The sequence below is a fragment of the Urocampus carinirostris genome, chromosome 11 (assembly GCF_059441175.1).
Source record: "Urocampus carinirostris isolate Australia breed hairy pipefish chromosome 11, RoL_Ucar_1.0, whole genome shotgun sequence".
Classification (NCBI taxonomy): domain Eukaryota; kingdom Metazoa; phylum Chordata; class Actinopteri; order Syngnathiformes; family Syngnathidae; genus Urocampus; species Urocampus carinirostris.
The window spans coordinates 33,477,086-33,497,458 of NC_142359.1; the positions used below are offsets into that span (position 1 = coordinate 33,477,086).

The 20,373-nt window shown below is 41.0% G+C and overlaps 1 protein-coding gene and 1 long non-coding RNA gene across 2 annotated transcripts; one reads left to right on the plus strand and one right to left on the minus strand.

Annotated features, from left to right (window-relative positions):
• Positions 1-431: 431 nt before the first annotated feature.
• Positions 432-5,024, minus strand: LOC148357124 (uncharacterized). The gene is made up of 3 exons (XR_015851986.1): positions 4,975-5,024; positions 877-941; positions 432-502 (listed from the first exon to the last, which is right to left on the minus strand). It is a non-coding gene; the product is annotated as an uncharacterized LOC148357124 (long non-coding RNA).
• tspan33a (tetraspanin 33a) lies at positions 4,547-14,955 on the plus strand. Its single transcript, XM_088347165.1, has 8 exons — positions 4,547-4,776; positions 10,051-10,108; positions 10,179-10,306; positions 10,383-10,457; positions 12,580-12,675; positions 12,756-12,884; positions 12,953-13,117; positions 13,179-14,955. The coding sequence occupies exons 1-8, from the start codon at positions 4,669-4,671 to the stop codon at positions 13,245-13,247; spliced, it is 828 nt and encodes a 275-aa protein (XP_088203291.1). The 5' UTR covers positions 4,547-4,668; the 3' UTR covers positions 13,248-14,955.
• Positions 14,956-20,373: the final 5,418 nt, after the last annotated feature.

The following is a 20,373-nucleotide window of genomic DNA, read 5'->3' on the forward strand; positions in this document are numbered from 1 at the left end:
AACCAAATGGTACAAGCATTTATACTTAAACTATTTCATTACATTAAAAGGGACATTTTGTACAAGAAAAAAAAACGGCGTCCGGTGGAAGCTGTGAACATCTTCGTCAAAAGACTGAAAATATGTGAGGAAAAAATAAGCAGTATGAGAAAAGTAACGTTTATTTGCAGGGATAACTTTGGAAACACTTTTCCGAAGGTACCAAAAGACAAACTTGAACCCGAAAAAAAAGCATAAGATGTCGCTTTAAGGTAAAGACATAAATAGAACAGATGTTGGGAAACGTTGTATGCAATGAGATTGGACATGGCACTCCAGGGTAAAACATGTAGTTGTGACCTTGAAGAGAAAAAAAGACAAAAGACTATCAGGATAAATAGGAAACGGGAAAAAAAACGTCAAATAAGCAAGCTTAAGAACAATTCAAATGTACTTGTTGCTATTTAGTTTCAGTCAGTGGTCCAACAAGATCCATCCCCACTAGCTCAAACGGCTGTTTGACCTAAACAAACAAACAAAGAACAACAAGTGAGGAGTAAATTCCCTTTGACTGGAAAGGATATCTGGGTTAGGTAAAGCAGAAAAATAATATCATATTAAAGGATTAATAATTACATGAAATGTATTTCACTGTTGTCTTAAACTCAAAGGTGTGAGGTGTTACAATGAGTGACTACATTATGAGTAAATTTAAATGTGAAGGCCTAAATATCCAGTTCATAATACACGTTTCATTATTTTTACAATATTTCTGGTGAAAATTATGTACTGTAGTATAACGTTGTGGGGTGGGATTTGTCTCATGTAAAATATACTGTGGCTCCAAAAAAGTTGGAAAACACTGCTTTACAGCTAATGTAAACAAACTATTCTTACGGTAATTGGTGTATACTCCACCTCCTGCTCAATCGTAGACTGGCCAGCCTGGCAAATTTCACATTCTGACACTTGCGAAAAACACAAAAAGGTAGTCCACAACATTCATAATCTCTGAAATTACAGAATAGAACAGAATACAACAATGATGTATGATAAGGTTAAAGTTCATTTGTAATGTGATTAGATAAGAAGGAAGATAGTTTGCTGTGTTTTCATTTACCCATTTGTCAATGTCCATACTCATTCCAGGCCAGAAAAAATATTTTGAAATTGCATCCCTGGGTTTTATTATTTTATTTGTGGGGCTGGCATGGAAGTCTACAAAGATGGCATTCGCCTCTTCCACTCCATAGACCTCTGGGATTTGGGATCTAGAAATTCCTTTTTTTGCAAAAGACTTGGTCTCCGGGCAGCACGGCGGCGCAGTGGTTAGCGCGTGTTCTAAGGTCTTGGGAACCTCCTGTGTCGGTTCAAATCCAGCCACCGGACTTCCTGTGCTGAGTTTGTATGTTCTCCCCGTGCTTGCGTGGGTTTCCTCCGGGCACTTCGGTTTCCTCCCACATTCCAAAGACATGCATTTCAGGTGGATTGGCCGGTCCAAATTGTCCCTAGGTGTGAATGAGCGAGCGAGTTGTCTGTCCCTGTGTGCCCTGCGATTGGCTGGCAACCAGCTCAGGGTGTCCCCTGCCCACTGCCGATGATTGCTGGGATGGGCTCCAGCACCCCCGCCCCTACTGAGGATAAGCGGTGTAGCTGATGAGATGAGATGAGATGAGATATATATATATATATATATATATATATATATATATATATATATATATATACTGGACTGTCTCAGAAAATTAGAATATTGTGATAAAGTTCTTTATTTTCTGTGATGCAATTAAAAAAACAAAAATGTCATACATTCTGGATTCATTACACATCAACTGAACTATTTCAAGCCTTTTATTATTTGAATATTGCTGAATTTGGCTTACAGCTTAAGAAAACTCAAAAACCCTATCTCAAAAAATTAGAATATCATGAAAAAGTATACAAGTAGGCTATTCAACTAATCACCTGAATCATCTAATTAACTCGAAACACCTTGCGAGGGTTTCCTGAGCCTTAAAAACACTCAGCTTGGTTCAGTAAACTAAATCACAAGTATGGGGAAGACTGCTGATCTGTCTGCTGTCCAGAGGACCATCATTGATACCCTCCATCAGGAGGGTAAGACACAAAAAGAAATTTCTCAAAGAGCAGGCTGTTCACAGAGTGCAGTTTCAAAGCATATCCACAAAAAGTCTGTTGGAAGGGAAAAATATGGCCGGAAACGCTGCACAACCAAGAGAGATGACCGCAGCCTTAACAAAATTGTAAAGAAGAGCCGCTTCCAGAATTTTGGGGAGCTTCAAAGACAGTGGGCTGAAGCTGGAGTCCAGGTATCAAAAGCCACAGTTCACAGACGTGTCCGGGAAATGGGCTACAATAGCCCATGGTCAAGCCACTTCTGAACTCAAGACAACGGAAGAAGCGTCTGACTTGGGCTATGGAGAAGAAGCACTGGACAGTTGCAGAGTGGTCCAAAGTCCTCTTTTCAGACGAAAGCAAGTTTTGAATTTCATTTGGGAGTCAAGGCGCCAGAGTCTGGAGAAAGGCTGGAGAGGAGCAAAATCCAAGTTGCTTGAAATCCAGTGTGGAGTTCCCACAGTCAGCAATGGTTTGGGGAGCCATGTCAGCTGCTGGTGTTGGTCCACTGTGTTTCATCAAGTCCAGAGTAAATGCAACTGTGTACCAAGAGATTTTAGAGCACTACATGCTTCCATCTGCTGAAAAGCTCTATGGAGATGAGGATTTCATTTTCCAGCATGATCTGGCACCTGCCCACAGTGCCAAAACCACCAGTAACTGGTGCACTGACCATGGCATCACTGTCCTTGATTGGCCTGCTAATTCCCCTGACCTGAACCCCATCGAGAATTTGTGGGGTATAGTTAAGAAGAAGATGAAAGACACCAGACCTACAAATGCAAATGAGCTGAAGGCCGCTATCGAAGCATCCTGGGCATCAATAACACCTTAGCAATGCCACAGGCTGATTGCCTCCATGCCACGCCGGATTGATGCAGTAATCCGTGCAAAAGGATTCCCAACCAAGTACTGAGTGCATCAATGGACATTTTCAAATGTTTGATTTAGTTTTGCTGTTATAAAATTATTTTTTGACTTGGTCTGAGGAAGTATTCTAATATTTTGAGATTTTTTTCAGCTGTAAGCCAAAATCAGCAATATTCAAATAATAAAAGGCTTGAAATAGTTCAGTTGATGTGTAATGAATCCAGAATGTATGACATTTTTGTTTTTTTAATTGCATTACAGAAAATAAAGAACTTTATCACAATATTCAAATTTTCTGAGACGGTCCAGTATATATATATATATATATATAATATATAAGCTTGTGTGTGTGTGTGTGTGTGTGTGTGTGTGTGTGTGTGTGTGTGTGTGTGTGTGTGTGTGTGTGTGTGTGTGTGTGTGTGCGTGTGTGTGAGGCTATAACTATATACGCTGCGCATACAGTTTACGTATCCCTTAACCGCCAGGGCATGTAACAATACTGATACTAGATCCTAAATCACTTGTGAAAAAATATTTCTTTCTAAATTTTGAGTATCACATACTGTCTGTCCCCGTGTGCCCTGCGATTGGCTGGCAACCAGTTCAGGGTGTCCCCTGCCCACTGCCCAGAGATGGCTGGGATGGGCTCCAGCCCCCCCGCGACCCTAATGAGGATGAGCGGTACGGCTAATGAGATGAGATGAGATAGTACAGTACGCATTGCATCACTTGTGGCTTTTATATGTTTGTTGAAACACGAACTTTGTGGCAATTAAGCTACGTCCTTTTGCTTTTGTGACATATCAAAGGCGTTTTGTTTTGTATTTCTTCAATTTGTATTTATAAACAAATTAATTGCGTATGAATAAATAACCAGATGGATTAATACATAAAATGATTCCATCAAACAATTATTTTCAAAGAGTTACATACAACTTTAAATAGGTAGGTTTTCTAAATAAATAACTCAATTGAAATGGCTCCATTAAAAAGGGAGACAATTTTAAAGTGGTATATTACAGGCTCTGGTTTAATTCTTATTTCATAAATGTAATCAAATCATCAAACTTCATACCGTAGAATAAAAGGCCCTAAAAAGTTTGCTTTGTCTGGAGACTGGGTTTGGCGTTTTTACTAAGGCTTGTCTTAAAATACATTGTATGGCTCACAGTATAAATATATATTTCATTAATATGTTTCTTTTGGCCATAAAGGTTCGCGCCCCTTGATCAAGATGAATAGAAGTGAAATGAAAACGTATTTATGGAGCGACTGTGTGGCAATACAGTTAAAAAAAAATAAACACATCCAAACCCTGCTCAAAAATCTAAATAAAAGAAATAAAACAAATAGATGATGTGCCTTAAACAAACAAACGTACTTATGTGGAGAGGGTTTGATTAACGGGTTCATTGTAACCTAACATATCAGAATAAGAGTACACTTCCTTTTGGACAAATCTACTCAAGTCACAACGTAAAAAAGTATAGTGATGTAAATATAACTTGTTACTACCCGCCCACCTCTGTGTGTATGTCACAAAGACAAGAGAGTGAGTGAGGTGAAGTCAGTCAGAAAAGTTGCATGTGTGTGCTTGTGAATTTGACTCCAGGAAGACAAGTGACGCTCTTCACTTTCATGGCTGCATTCGGCCCCCCAAAAAACTGATGTTCGTGTGACACCATGTGTGGGAGTCGAGGAAGAAATGCACCTGGACGTTACGATGACGACTTTACCTTTGTCAATCCCGTGGTCAAATATCTACTGTTCATATTTAATTTCCTCTTCTGGGTGAGTCTGCTGCTATTGTGTCGGGTGCGTGGGAGCTGCAAGAGTTGTTCTTCTTCAAAGTCAACAAATGTATTCGATGTGTTTAAAGTAAAACATAGTTGCCGTGTTCTAAACCAGCCAATGTCTAAATCCATCATTCGATCACATTTGGATTAAAGATTAAAGTTGGTGTGACATAAATAGAAAACTAGCATTTACTTGATTCCTTCCCTTGTTGTGAGTGTGCGATTGCAGGTTCAGACTTGCCGCCATTACTAATGGAATGTGCTGATGTGGTTACACTTACCCGAGCACCACTCTGGAATACACATTCTTGTAATATCTACATTCACACTACATTTTGTGTTTATAACGCTTGATATATTTATAGGAACTATGTACTCCTTTTTGCGTTAATATGATGCATTAAGCGTGGATTCTTTGAATTACATTTGGTTCAGTATTACTGTACTCTAAAGCTGTATGAAAGAAAATCATTCTACAACTGCAACTACTACTTCTCGGTTGCCGAATAGAATGCCCTTTGTGTTAAGAATACAACAAAACAATTCTAAAATAAATATGAAGTAAAAACACATTTGAAAGCTATATGAAAAACAATTAACTTATTCATCTCATCTCATTATGGTAAGGCGCCCGCTTTGAGACTGGGAGGTCGGTGGTTCGCGCCCCGGCCGAGTCATTCCTAAGACTTAAAAAGTGGTCGGCGGCGCCCTCTGTTGGCTGCGGCTGCATCGGCTCGCTACAACGGGCCAGGTGCAATCGACATTTCGTTCTGTGTACATTGTTACACAGAATGACAATACAAGGAAATTATTATTATTATTATTATTATTATTAGCCGTACCGCTTATCCTCATTAGGGTCGCGGGGGGCTGGAGCCCATCCCAGCCATCTCCAGGCAGTGGGCAGGGGACACCCTGAACTGGTTGCGTGCTTGTGCGGGGGTAGCGGGGTGGTGCATGGGGGCGTGTATTTGTGCTCCTTGGTACAAATCTTCATTGAACTTTGTCCATTCCCATATCATTTTAACTCGCTAGCTGAGTCTCGTTGTCAAAAGAGGTTTGGATATTTTTTGTGCCTTACCAAATAGAAACAAAATTTCAAAACTGCAATTTGTAATCCTTGGGTTGTCTCTGTGTCATATTAAAATGTGTTTGATGACCTGAAACCTCCGTGAGTGATAAACGTGCAAAAAACACAAAAATCGGGAATGGGCAAATACAAAATAATTGTGGGTTAAAGGTGGTGGGTCTGTAATGCATTAGGTCTTCCCCCATTTTGCCTGTTCCATGAGTTAACCAGAGGCAAAGTTTCACCAAAGTCAGAGCCAGTTTGAAACTAAAAGAGAAATGAGAATGAGATTAACAAAGGCAGAACGTTAACCACGGCCAACAGTATCTGTTATCCAAATATTTAGGGGGGATTGTATTAACGAATGATGTTAGGACCTGGTGTGGTGGAAGAGCCTAGCAGGCAAGAAACCAGTATCAATAGGATGTAGGGCCCAACAAGGCTACATCCCCTTCCACTACCCAACCAAACCCCAGGCAGCAGTGAAGGGCAGAAAGTGGGTCCTGTAGTCCAGAGCAACCCCACCGGAGACAAGCTGCCCCCAACCAGTCTGCCTGATTCCATCCACCGGAGACCAGATGCAGAGGCACAAGCAAGCATGTAGAAGGAGCGAAGGTACAGGGGGGGCAGGAAGAGACAGGGGTCAGGGCGGGTGCCAGAGGGTGCCCTGAGGTCTAGACGCTCTGAACTGCAATCACCAGCAAAGGAGCGACAGGGGAACCGAGGACAGGACTCCCTGCGGAGTCAGGCTGAATAGAGGCGGAAAAGAGCCATCCAAGCCGCGCAATAGAGGGCTACCACTGGGAGACAGACCTAGCATGCAGTCAACCGTGTTGTTGATGTTCTTGAAGGCAGCAGTTTTGATCCTGACTAAAAAAAAATCTAAATTTAGATGTGGCCAAAACACATGAGCAGTGATATTTTAGGTAATGTTCAAAGTCTGTTTACTTTTCTATTTACTTGATATAATTAGCATAGCGGCACGCCAGCTGAGTGGTTAGCGTGTCGTGGCACAGTTCTGAGGTCATGGGATCAAATCCAGCTACCAGCCTTTCTGTGTGGAGTTTGCCTGTTCTCCCCATGCTTGCGGGGATGTCACTCTTGTTTCCTCCCACATTCCAAAGACATGCATGTCAGGTTAAACGACTAGTCCAAATTGTCCCTAGGCGTGAATGAGCGAGTGAATTGTCTGTCTCTGTGTGCCCTGCGACCGGCTGGCAACCAGTTAGGGGTGTCCCCTGCCCACTGCCCAAAGATAGCTGGGATGGGCTCTAGCACCCCCACGAACCTACTGGAAATAAGCGGTGAAGATAATGGATGGATGGATGGATAGTCAGCATATTTCAGTATGACTACATGAACTCCCAAACTATGACGGGTATTAGGGCCCGGTCACACAGCCGTTTGCGTCTGTATCGCGGGTAAAATTTTGCGGGTTTTTTTTGCCCGTGGTTGCCCGCGAGGGAAAATGCGCAAAATTGGCCAACCCGCTGTTCATCTGTGGTATGCCCGCAAAACAGACGCTGGTGACTGTTCCGCTTCCTCATCGCGTCATTTCCGCGTCATTTTCTCGTGTGGATCACGGGTATAAAAGCTCCCGAGCCGGTGTTGTGCCCAAATCCGACTCCTACGCAACCCCCCCTCGCGTGAACGCGCATTCTGCTGCGATCGCTTTGGTTGGAAGCGTGCATTGACGTTGGTGACTTTTTCATCCGCGTTAACAAACGCATTTTGTAGAATACGATCGCACTTTATTGTCTAAATAAACGCGTTATATAGACTAGGATCTCCCAATTGTTATAATTAGCTCGCTTTATTGTTTTAATAAGCGTTTTATATAGAATACGATCGCTTTTGTTGGAAGCGCAGCAGGGGGGAGGATTTTATATACGGTGTGCATTACCGTTCGATTACGTTCACAACAAAAAACAAAGACGGAATGGTTTAAGTTGTATTACATTCCCAACAAATGCAAGACGAATTGGTTTTGGTTATATGTTCGCCATTACATTCCCTAAAAGTGATATAGAAGTGAGATAAAACGAGGTAAAAGTGGTTGTAGTAGCGAGGGGATGCAAATCTCGGCAGGGATGCATTTCTCGGCATAACACCGGGCTGTAGAAATCATAACCGCTCAAGACACAGTCCCGTGAAGATCAAGATTTCAAGCTATGGCACCGAAGAAGCCAATATGTTATTATTGTAATAGTTTTTCATTTTGATTTTATGATCTTGTTATGAAATGAAAATAAATGTCAAGAAATAAAAATGGATTAAGACGAGGTCACTACGGTGACGGGGATCCATGTCCACCCCTTGACGTCTCGAGCACAACTGACGTGTGCCCGGCAAATCGCGCTGTATATACGCGGAGAAAGGCGCTTGACCGTCACACGCGTAACACGCTAATTTCATGTAATAACACCACGATACAGGCGCAGAACATGTTATGACCGTGCTCCACCCACGATTACCCGCTGAAATTTCCCGTCCTACCCATGTGTAACCACGCCCTAGCCGCGGCCAGAGCACGTCGTCCCGCGTCATTTCCGCGTCATTACCTCGTGTGCCGCCCGCGGTTAACACGTGCTCAAAGTTTTGAGCAGCTCAAAATTTTTTCGCGCGGCCAACCGCGTGTGAATTTCCGACCGCGAGTGAAGCACTGCTGTATCTCGTCTATATGGCGGTCTCAAAGCGTCCAACAGCTCCCAACAGCGTCTGCTTCACGGCCAGAAATATCTGGCCGTGATTCAGCCTCGATACGCCCGTGATAGACTGTGTACCCGTGCTCTAAAGTATTGGGTAGCGCAAAACTTTTACGCGCTGCCAACCGTGCGTGAATTTCCGACCGCGTGTTAAGCACTGCTGTATCTCGTCTGTATGGCGATCTCAAAGCGTCCAATAGCGTCCGCCTCACAGGCAGAAATTTCTGGCCGTGATTCAGCCGCAAACGGCTGTGTGACCGGGCCCTTACATTCGTAATGGACAACCATTCACTTTCATTCTGATGCCTAGAGGCAAATTAAACCTTTCCCTTTGGGGACACGCAAATTTAAAGATGTATAATCTACTCACAAAAAAAAACACAAGAACAAAATACCCAGTGTCGGTAACGCTACCCTAACTAGTTAAGAGGGAAAGTAACTATTTGTGTTACTTTAAAAAAAAAAAGTTGTTGTATGTCAAAGAATTTGAAATTTTCTGAGCAAAATATAAAACCCTTTGGTAACCTTCTTGACCAGACTTTATTTGAAGAGATTTTTACTATTTTTACAGAACCGTTTCCCGGCCTCTTCGGGGGTTTTTTGTTTGTCGTTTTAATCCATTCATTATCAATTATTCTGTATCATTATGCATGAAATGACTTAAAAAGGGGGAAATAGAGAAAAAAAGGCAAAAGTTGAGGGGAAAAAAAAAGAAAAAAATACAACAGCAAGGCAAAAAAACTATAAACTTTACTTTTCTATATGAACACGTTAACTTTGAAAAATACAGGAAATCTTATTCAAGTATTCATAAACAAAACATTTTTCACCTGAAAATGCAAAACAATCAAATGAAAATTGAAAATATTAAATGCAATAAAAATAAAAAATAAATTACAATTCTATTTTAACCAAGTTCGACACAGATCCTGTGAAAAACACGCAAAAATATCAATTAAAATAGGTAAAACAGAAAGCAAAAGATTAGCAGTCTTTAAGATTGAAAGATTGCATGCACTAGCAATCAATATCATTAAAATGAGTAAAAAATTGACTCATTTTTCTGCTCTTTACACATACAGTACTTTCTTTTGTCTTCTGTATTGAAATCTATTTTTAGCCAGCACCTATAGAATCATCTCCGTGTTTCTAAACAAGTGTGATGTTTTGAAGCTGCGCATGCATTGCTGGAGCAAAATGGCAGAATCCGTGTCAGTTTATAGCAGCCCATTGACACAAAAAGATTGTAGATCATAAATAGGAAAATCTCAAAATAGCACAAAGCATGTGCTCGCAGCAAGATAGCGACTTTATGTTAATCATTAAAGTCAAGCAGAAAAAAACCTTTTAATCTGCGCTGGATTTCTTCCTTTGAAGGTACGATAATAATTCAAATTTGGCCTTGAAATCGCTTAAAAAGTGCTTGAATTAGGCCATGAAAAAGGTGTACGAACCCTGAAGACTGTGCTTATCTCCTTTTGCCGATTGCTTTCAGATGATTGCCATGGCCATGATCGCCATCGGGGTGTACTCCCGCGTCGTCAAACATGCAGGTAAGCCGATCGCCAACCTAAGCAAGAGATGGTTCCCAACCAAGCATTTAAAGACCAACCGATGCCGCAGGTACGGCGATGGCGTGCCTGGCTGTGGATCCGGCAATGATGCTGCTGGTGGTTGGTGTCCTCATGTTCCTCATAACGTTCTCTGGCTGTGTAGGCTCACTGAGGGAAAACATTTGCCTGCTACAGTTTGTAGGTCGCCGTCCGGTAACCGAAAATATTGAGCGATGGGTGGTACCTGCTCATTTATCTCGTTTTTCTTGCCTAGTTCTGCATCAGCCTGACGGTCATCTTCATACTTCAGTTGGCTGCTGGGGTACTGGGATTCATCTTCTCTGATAAGGTCCTACTTTTTTAATGTTTACTGAGGATTACTATGGCAGTCTACTGTTTTTTTGTTTGTTTTTTTCAAAGCAGTAGAATACCTATTTGCTTTAGGACATTCAAATAATATTGACATCGATATTTATCTGATTTATTTGTCACGGTTTGCTCATTGCCCTCACTTGGGTTGCCTGACTGGCTTCCCTCCCATTTAAACTCTCTCATTCACTCCCTGTCAGTCCGTCAACGAACCTCTGCACTTGCAAGACTTGTATTTTGACTCTGTCCGGTATCCTGCTCGTCTATCCAGTATCCTGTATCGATCCCGCCTGACTCGTCCTGTCCGGTATCTTGCTCTAGTCTCCAGTATCCGGTATCGATCCCGCCTGTCTCGTCCTGTCTGGTAGCTTGTTCCAGTCTCCAGTATCCGGTATCGATTCCGCCTGTCTCGTCCTTTCCGATATCTTGCTCCAGTCTCCAGTATCCTGTATCGATCCCATCTTTCTCATCTTGTCCAGTATCTTGCTCCAGTCTCCAGTATCTGGTATCGATCCCGCCTGTCTCGTCCTGTCCGGTATCTCGCTCCAGTCTCCACTATCCTGTATCGATCCCGTCTGTCTTATCCTCTCCGGTATCTTTCTCCAGTCTCAAGTACCCGGTATCGATCCTGTCTGTCTCATCCTGTCCCGTATCTTGCTCCAGTCTCCAGTATCCAGTATCGATCCCGCCTGTCGCGTCCTGTCTGGTATCTCGCTCCAGTCTCCAGCATCCGTTATCGATCCCGTCTGTCCCGTCTGGTTTCTTGCTCCAGTCTACGGTATCGATCCCGTCTGTCCCGTCCTGTCCGGTATCTTGCTCCAGTATCCGGTATCGATCCCTGCTGTCTTATCCTGTCCGGTATCTTGCTCCAGTCTCCAGTATCCGGTATCGATCCCGCCTGTTTGTCCTGTCCGGTATCTCGCTCCAGTCTCCAGCATCCATTATCTTTCTCCAGTCTCCAGTACCCGGTATCGATCCTGTCTGTCTCATCCTGTCCAGTATCTTGCTCCAGTCTCCAGTATCCGGTATCGATCCCGCCTGTCTCGTCCTGTCCGGTATCTCGCTCCAGTCTCTAGCATCCATTATCGATCCCGTCTGTCCCGTCCGGTTTCTTGCTCCGGTCTACGGTATCGATCCCGTCTGTCCCGTCCGGTTTCTTGCTCCAGTCTACAGTATCAATCCCGCCCGTCCCGTCCTGTCCGGTATCTTGCTCCAGTATCCGGTATAGATCCCGTCTGTCTTATCCTGTCCGGTATCCTGCTCGTGCAACCAGTATCTGGTATCTGTCCCGTCCTGTCCGGTTTCTTGCTGTTGTATCAAGTATTTGGTATCGATTCCGTCTGCCCTGTCCGGTTTCGATCTCTTCTGCCCAGCGATCGCTGAATCGCTGGCGTTTATGTTCCCACGCGTGACTGCCCCGTTCCCTTAAAATAAAGCTTGTGTGAAAATGTTGCGCGTCTGGGTCCACCGTCTGTTCGGGTTTTGACATTATTAAACTAAGCAGGTTATTTTGTTACTATTTGTAAATTTAAAAAAAAAGATAAATAAATTGAAACTGTCAAATGTGCAGAATAGTCGTTTATAATTCGATAAATAAACGTATTTGTAAAATTAATTTTAAAAATGTTGCAGGTAAAAGGTTTTTGTATGGTTATCATACAGTATTTTTCATATAAAAATAAATCTGTGTATTCGTATTAATAAAGTAATACGACCTTAATTTGTTCCAGGATCGTGCTCATAGCCCAAATTGCTTATGTAAAGCCAAATGCATGCAATGCCACTGCAAAAGTGCTAAAAGATACAGTAGGAAGGCACCAAGACAGGACAAGTCACAGCAACCTAGCGGGTTAGCTTGAGTTTTCTATCTAAAATCTGCCTAATTATGCTTGCACCGATATGAATTAATACAGAACACAACTGTGCGTTTCACTTAAATGAAGCCCCCTCAGCTCAGAGTTCCTCTTATTTTAGGTTTAAAACCCTCAGGGCTCTCCCTAAACCTCTTTTGAAAAATTCACCATATATTCCACATCAAGCTCCTGGAATCAATGATTAGAAATTAAATTCACTGAAGCCAACCTAGCACGTTTTTTCCCCAGGCCCGTACGAAAGTGACCCAAGTGGTCAACAACGCCATTGAACACTACAGGGACGACATCGACCTGCAGAACCTTATCGACTTTGGCCAGAAAGAAGTCGGACATTATCTGACATTTCATCCTACTTTTTTTAAATATGGCTTTAATTGATTTTTTGTTGAATTACAACTTTTCAGTTTGCCTGCTGTGGAGCTGTCACTTACACTGATTGGTCCAAAAACATGTACTTCAACTGCACCGTCCACAACCCCAGTCGAGAACGCTGCTCCGTCCCTTTCTCCTGCTGCATCATCACCAATGACAAGGTTTCCTGATTTGGGCTTCTTTTTCCTCGTGCGGGTTCTACAACTGTCCCTGTGCATTTCTTTTCTAGCTAAAAGTGATTAACACCATGTGTGGACAAGGTATGCAGGTAGTCAAATACATTGAGGCCGGCAACGTCATCCACACCAACGGCTGCATCGACAAAGTGGTGGACTGGATCCACAGTAACCTATTCTTGTTGGGGGGCATCGCGCTGGGGCTGGCCATCCCTCAGGTAGGATCGAACACGCACTCACGTACGCAAACAGTAAGCTTACAACGGCGGCCCCTTGCAGCTGGTGGGCATCATGCTGTCGCAGATTCTCATCAGTCAAATTAAAGACCAGATCGAGCTGCAAAACTAAAACCTCCAACGCCTCACCGATCCGTGGGGATGACGATTCGGAGCCGCCTGACCGGCATATGGGACTCCTGCAAACCTTATGACCTCTTTTTTTACCTATTTAACCTGGTAGTCTATCTGTTTTCTCTTCTAAGTCTTTGTTGCATGTCTTACCCTGGAGTGCCATGTCTAGTATCGCTGAACACAATGTTTCAAAATGTTGATATCAATACAATTCAAGTTTGTTATGTCCAGTGTGGGAACTCACACTATTATAAATAACGCCGTTACGTAATGGAGGGGTTTTTTTTTTAGTACCAGGTTATCTAACTAATTATTTTTTCCGCCGTTAAGACGCCATTATGATGCCGTTATCAGTACAGTGCAGTAAAAGTGGTGCGTTACTTTGGCTGCAAAATGCAAAGGGCAACATGCGACAAACCATACGCTGCTTTCTCCCCTGAGTTGTTTAGGTCACATATTTTCGGATCATGTCACCTTTCAAAATAGCGACTACCATATAGTAAGATAGCCATTATGGATATATTATTTACTAATCGATCTGCAACCTCAGTGGAACTATTTAGATCTAGGCTTAAACACACTTCTATTCTATAGCTTATGAATGATCTATATTTCATGTTGACCATGTTGACAATATCTGTGTATTGTTTGTTAATGTTACATCCATTGCGGTCGCTTCTCAAGGTTTCTTCATTCTCCTAATGTTGAGGTTTTTGAGTTTTTCCTTGCCCTCATGTGGGTTTTAGACCAGGGGATATTGTAATAATAGTTTTTAGTTTCCAATAATCTGTGGTTTGTGCGGCCCTTTGAGACTCCTTGTGATTAAGGGCTATACAAATAAACAAGACTTGACTAATGTGGTGAAAGAGAAGGCGAATGAGACGCGAAAAATCTGATCCCTTGATGAACGGGCCGGTGTTATGCCGAGAAATGCATCCCTGCCGAGAATTGCATCCCCTGTCGCGGGAACGCGCACACGTCACTCCTGCTACTACAACCACTTTTACCTCGTTTTATCTCACTTTTACATCACTTTTCGGGTATGTAAGGGGGAACATATATCCAAGACCACTTTGTCTTGCATTTGTTGGGAATGTAATACAACTTAAACATTCCGTCTTGTATTTGTTGTGAACGTAATCAAACGGTAATGCACACCGTATATAAACCACTTTTGATCAGGTTTTTTTGGTTTGAACAAATTTATTGACACTAATAACAGCAAACAAACAATGTGAAGTTTTAACAACCCTTCTCGACAATCTTAACAGCAATCAAACATATTCACAATTTCGTTATATAACATCTTTGTCAGTTTCAATAGATCAGTCCAGTCCAAAATCGATTGTTTTTTGCTCTGAACAAATCCACCGACACCAACAGTAGCAAACAAACACGACAATCTCAACATCAAACAAGCATATTCACAATTTTGTTATATCTAACAATATGACGTGACAATATGACGTTTTAACAGGTAACGTGTTTATTTTGCCTTTTTCGACTCAAATCGCTCGTATTTAAACTGTTATGCACTCTACCATAAAGCTTATTATGCTGAAACAAACTGTCAAATCATCAACAGATAAACGGGAGACGAACGTGTTTGATTTCTTCTCATCGTCTAACGAAGGCGTAACACGTCGATAATTGTATTTTGTATTTGACTTGAATAAACAGATCATCGTGTGCCTAATATTGTCACAGTAACGGTGTCATTTATTTTTTTTCTAGTACAAATGATCCAACGTCAACCTAACAAATGTAAACAATGCTGGTGGGAGGGACCAGCCTGGCTGCAACAGCCTGGCTGCCGAGAAATGCACCCCCCCCATCTATCTCTGGCTATGAAGGTCACAGGTCCGAGGAATTTACCCTGATTACTAGTGGTGGGCCCATCTCCTCACAGTGAAAAGCACATCTTGCTGGATGCAACTGAACCTGTTTTAAGAGGGGGTCTATTTTTGATCGCATAAAACCCCTCAAGCAAGAATTATAATGTTGATTAATCAGGGAAGAATCATGTATATCTTTAATAACCAAATGGTCCAATCATTTTTACTTCAATTATTTTATGAAATTAAAAGGGACATTTTTACGAGCAAAAAACATGTCATTGTCTTCGTTAAAAGACTGCAAATAGGTAAAGAAGAAATAAGCAGTGTGAGAATAGTAATGTTTATTTGAAGGAATAAACTATGTAAACTCTTTTCTGAAGGAACTAAAACATAAAAACTTTGTCTGACAAAAAACAAAGAGGAGGAATTTAACCCATTAGTGTATTACTAATTAACAAATAATGTAGGCTATGTTTTGATAATGCAATCAATGTACAGTAATTAGTGATACATTTATAAAAAAATAAATAATAAGTATTTGGATGACTCGTTCCTGTTGAATCAGAGCAAGAGTTGCAGTATGTCATTTCATTTCATATGTGAACTCTTGGAAATTAACAAAAGGAGCTGGATTCCGCCAATCAAAAGTTGGTTCCCTCCAAGATGCCTTTTTTCTTTTATGATTTGGTCAATATGAAGTTTTGAGGGAGTCTGTATTATTTACTCAAAATATGTTATGTATAAAAAAGGTTACAACTATTTGTCCTTTATCTTTTTTGTTGATTAATAAATATTTAAATTTTATTTCCTGTGTTTTTCAGTGTTAAATGTTAATGTGGTTATATAAAACTGTTAAGTTTAATATTCTTTTCTTCTTGTATCTCTCTGTGGGTACAGCCCATCCAAAGAAAACTGGATGTAGTGGTGGGGGCAGACTGAAAAAATGGGACAAAAAAAACAAAAGAAGAAAAAAAGGAGAAAAGAGAAAAACAAGATAAAATAATAAAAGAAAAATGGGTAAAATATAAAAAGAAGAAGAAAAAGCAAGAAAACTAAGAGGAAAAATTAATAAAGGGCTAGGAAAAAATGAAAACAAAAGAAAAGAATAAAACATAATAAGAAAAAGGAGAGAGAAAAGAATAAAAAAACAAAGACGAAAAAGAAAAAAATGAAGAAAACATCAGGGGCCAAATAAAAAGAGGAAAAGGGAAGAAAAAACAAATTAATAGCTATGGAAAAAAGAACAAAAAGATAAAATAAAAAGGAAAAGTGAAAGCAAAATAAGAAAAAAAGTGTGGAAAAATAATCAAAAACCTAAGGGCAGGTACAAAAGAGGAAAATACATGTTTTTGGAGGTCCCATTGTTTGGTATATTTCTAATATACTGCACAACATAAATTCATACATATTTGTCTTTTTATTTAATGATTATACTAAACTATGAGCAGATTTATTTTCTTTCACTTTGCTGTGAATGTTTAACTCATTTAAACCTTTTTTTAATAAACCATTTAAAACTGCATGACACAACAAAATGACTGTTAAAAATATTCCCTTTTCAGTGCAAAAAATAAACTACAAAATATAAGAAAAGCGCTATGTAGAACCACATCCCTGAAAAAATAATGCTGTGCAAAAATTATTTTAGGGGGGGTAATAACAGTTGTGCTCGCCACCCCACCCCCGTGTACTGTATTTGAATGCCCCCTTCGCCGCCTAACTCATGTCTGGCAACGGCCCTGCTCCAAGGTCCAACTCCTGCTTGATTCAGACATGCAACAGAAGAAAAACAGGACCACACACAAAGTGAAACTCAGGCAAACGAGCTCCTTCTCTGGTACTACGCGGGCACGCACATGTACGCGCACACGCACTCACGGGATCACTCCCAGCTCCCTAGAAGGAAAACATTCACCAGCAAATGAATGACAACACAGCAACCAAACTGCGTTGCAGTTTATGTGATTCTAGTTTCTCGTCATTCACAATCTGGGTTGGCAAGCTTCCTTTAAAGGGACAGTATGTAATATTTAGTGCCTCCTAGTGGTGCAAAAATTTTCATTCAGTAAAAAAATATCCAAAGTGACCGAAACTCACAATGTGTTTTGAATGTTGACGAAAAACGTCTGCAACATGGAGATACTACCACAGAGGAATATTTTGGGTCTGTTGGATTCTAAAAAATAGATCTTTGAGAAAGTTGTCACGATCAGATGACCTTTCTAGCTATGTTAAGTTTATTATTCAACGATCACATCATTATTTTGAAAATTGCATCATTAATTTTGATTGTTGTAAATGCACATTATATTCATCCAGCTTTTTTACTTGCTGATCGGTGTACTTTCAAGCAATGGCCTTATCACATCACTATAAGACTCAGCAATGTGCGGTACTAATCTTGTGCGGGGCTGAAGATTGCAGAGCTTGCGGACCCTGTGGGCCAGGACCAGAAGACTGCGAGACAGCTTCATCCACCAGGCTGTCAGGATGCTGAACTCACTCCATGCTCTGCCATCCTTCCTCACAGTCACTCTTTCCACATTCCCTGCTCTACCTAGAGCCTGACTCTCTCCCCCACCCCTTTTTTTTTTTTCAATAAATGGACACACTGTCTTCATCACGTCATATATATATATATATATATATATATATATATATATATATATTATTTTATGCTGCCCTATATATATATATATATATATATATATATATATATTATTTTATGCTGCCCTATATATATATATATATATATATATATATATATATATATATATATATATATATATATATATATATATATATATATATATATATATAGGGCAGCACGGCGGCGCAGTGGTTAGCGCATGTGCGGCACAGTTCAAGTGATGGGAACCTCCTGCGTGGGTTCAAATCCAGCTCCAGACTTCCTGTGCGGAGTTTGTAAGTTCTCCCCGTGCTTGCGTGGGTTTCCTCCAGGCACTCCGGTTTCCTCCCACATTCCAAAAACATGCATTTCAGGTGAATTGGCCGGTCCAAATTGTCCCTAGGTGTGAATGAGCGAGGGAGTTGTCTGTCCCCGTGTGCCCTGCGATTGGCTGGCAACCAGTTCAGGGTGTTCCCTGCCCACTGCCCGACGATTGCTGGGATGGGCTCCAGCACCCCCGCGACCCTACTGAGGATAAGCGGAGCAGCTAATGAGATGAGATGAGATGATATATATATATATATATATATATATATATATATATATATATATATATATATATATATATATATATATATATATATATATATATATATATATATATATATATATATATATATATATATATTGGACTGTCTCAGAAAATTTGAATATTGTGATAAAGTTCTTTATTTTCTGTAATGCAATTAAAAAAACAAAAATGTCATACATTCTGGATTCATTACACATCAACTGAACTATTTCAAGCCTTTTATTATTTGAATATTGCTGAATTTGGCTTACAGCTTAAGAAAACTCAAAAATCCTATCCCAAAATATTAGAATATCATGAAAAAGTATGCAAGTAGGCTATTCAACTAATCACCTGAATCATCTAATTAACTCGAAACACCTTGCGAGGGTTTCCTGAGCCTTAAAAACCCTCAGCTTGGTTCAGTAAACTAAATCACAAGTATGGGGAAGACTGCTGATCTGTCTGCTGTCCAGAGGACCATCATTGATACCCTCCATCAGGAGGGTAAGACACAAAAAGAAATTTCTCAAAGAGCAGGCTGTTCACAGAGTGCAGTTTCAAAGCATATCCACAAAAAGTCTGTTGGAAGGGAAAAATGTGGCCGGAAACGCTGCACAACCAAGAGAGATGACCGCAGCCTTAACAAAATTGTGAAGAAGAGCCGCTTCCAGAATTTTGGGGAGCGTCAAACACAGTGGGCTGAAGCTGGAGTCCAGGTATCAAAAGCCACAGTTCACAGACGTGTCCGGGAAATGGGCTACAATAGCCGTATTCCCATGGTCAAGCCACTTCTGAACTCAAGACAACGGAAGAAGCGTCTGACTTGGGCTATGGAGAAGAAGCACTGGACAGTTGCAGAGTGGTTTAAAGTCCTCTTTTCAGACGAAAGCAAGTTTTGCATTTCATTTGGAAGTCAAGGCGCCAGAGTCTGGAGAAAGGCTGGAGAGGAGCAAAATCCAAGTTGCTTGAAATCCAGTGTGAAGTTCCCACAGTCAGCAATGGTTTGGGGAGCCATGTCAGCTGCTGGTGTTGGTCCACTGTGTTTCATCAAGTCCAGAGTAAATGCAACTGTGTACCAAGAGATTTTAGAGCACTACATGCTTCCATCTGCTGAAAAGCTCTATGGAGATGAGGATTTCATTTTCCAGCATGATCTGGCACCTGCCCACAGTGCCAAAACCACCAGTAACTGGTGCACTGACCATGGCATCACTGTCCTTGATTGGCCTGCTAATTCCCCTGACCTGAACCCCATCGAGAATTTGTGGGGTATAGTTAAGAAGAAGATGAAAGACACCAGACCTACAAATGCAAATGAGCTGAAGGCCGCTATCGAAGCATCCTGGGCATCAATAACACCTCAGCAATGCCACAGGCTGATTGCCTCCATGCCACGCCGGATTGATGCAGTAATCCGTGCAAAAGGATTCCCAACCAAGTACTGAGTGCATCAATGGACATTTTCAAATGTTTGATTTAGTTTTGCTGTTATAAAATTATTTTTTTACTTGGTCTGAGGAAGTATTCTAATGTTTTGAGATAGGATTTTTGAGTTTTTTACAGCTGTAAGCCAAAATCAGCAATATTCAAATAATAAAAGGCTTGAAATAGTTCAGTTGATGTGTAATGAATCCAGAATGTATGACATTTTTGTTTTTTTAATTGCATTACAGAAAATAAAGAAAACAATATTCTAATTTTCTGAGACAGTCCAGTATATATACATATAGGTGGGCACTCACCACCCCTGCCCACCCTTGGTAATGTGTGTGCTCTTGAGTAATTCAGTTACTAACTCATTTATTTTGTGGAAGAAGTAGAGAGTAACTCCAACTAAGTACTTTTTTAAAGTAAGGTTTCCAACACTGTTTAAAAAGGTGAATGCTTGTACTGTACAGTATTTTCATTTTTCCTCCCTGGGAGAAGAGTTTGGGGGGCGATGGACTGCTGGAGGCGTCATTTTGGGATATAAGCGGAGCAGCAGGACAGCGTTGAATTGGATTCCCTCGCATGGGATAAGGACAGAAAACTTGAATAGCTTTTATTGGGAGGGGATGAGGAAAGAGGAGGAAAAGTGTGGGGC

Coding starts and splice junctions, on each gene's coding strand:
- tspan33a (XM_088347165.1), top strand. CDS start 4,669: ATGTGTGGGAGTCGAGGAAGAAATGCACCTGGACGTTACGATGACGAC. Junction 4,777..10,050: donor TATTTAATTTCCTCTTCTGG/GTGAGTCTGCTG, acceptor GATTGCTTTCAG/ATGATTGCCATGGCCATGAT. Junction 12,676..12,755: donor TCGACTTTGGCCAGAAAGAA/GTCGGACATTAT, acceptor ACAACTTTTCAG/TTTGCCTGCTGTGGAGCTGT.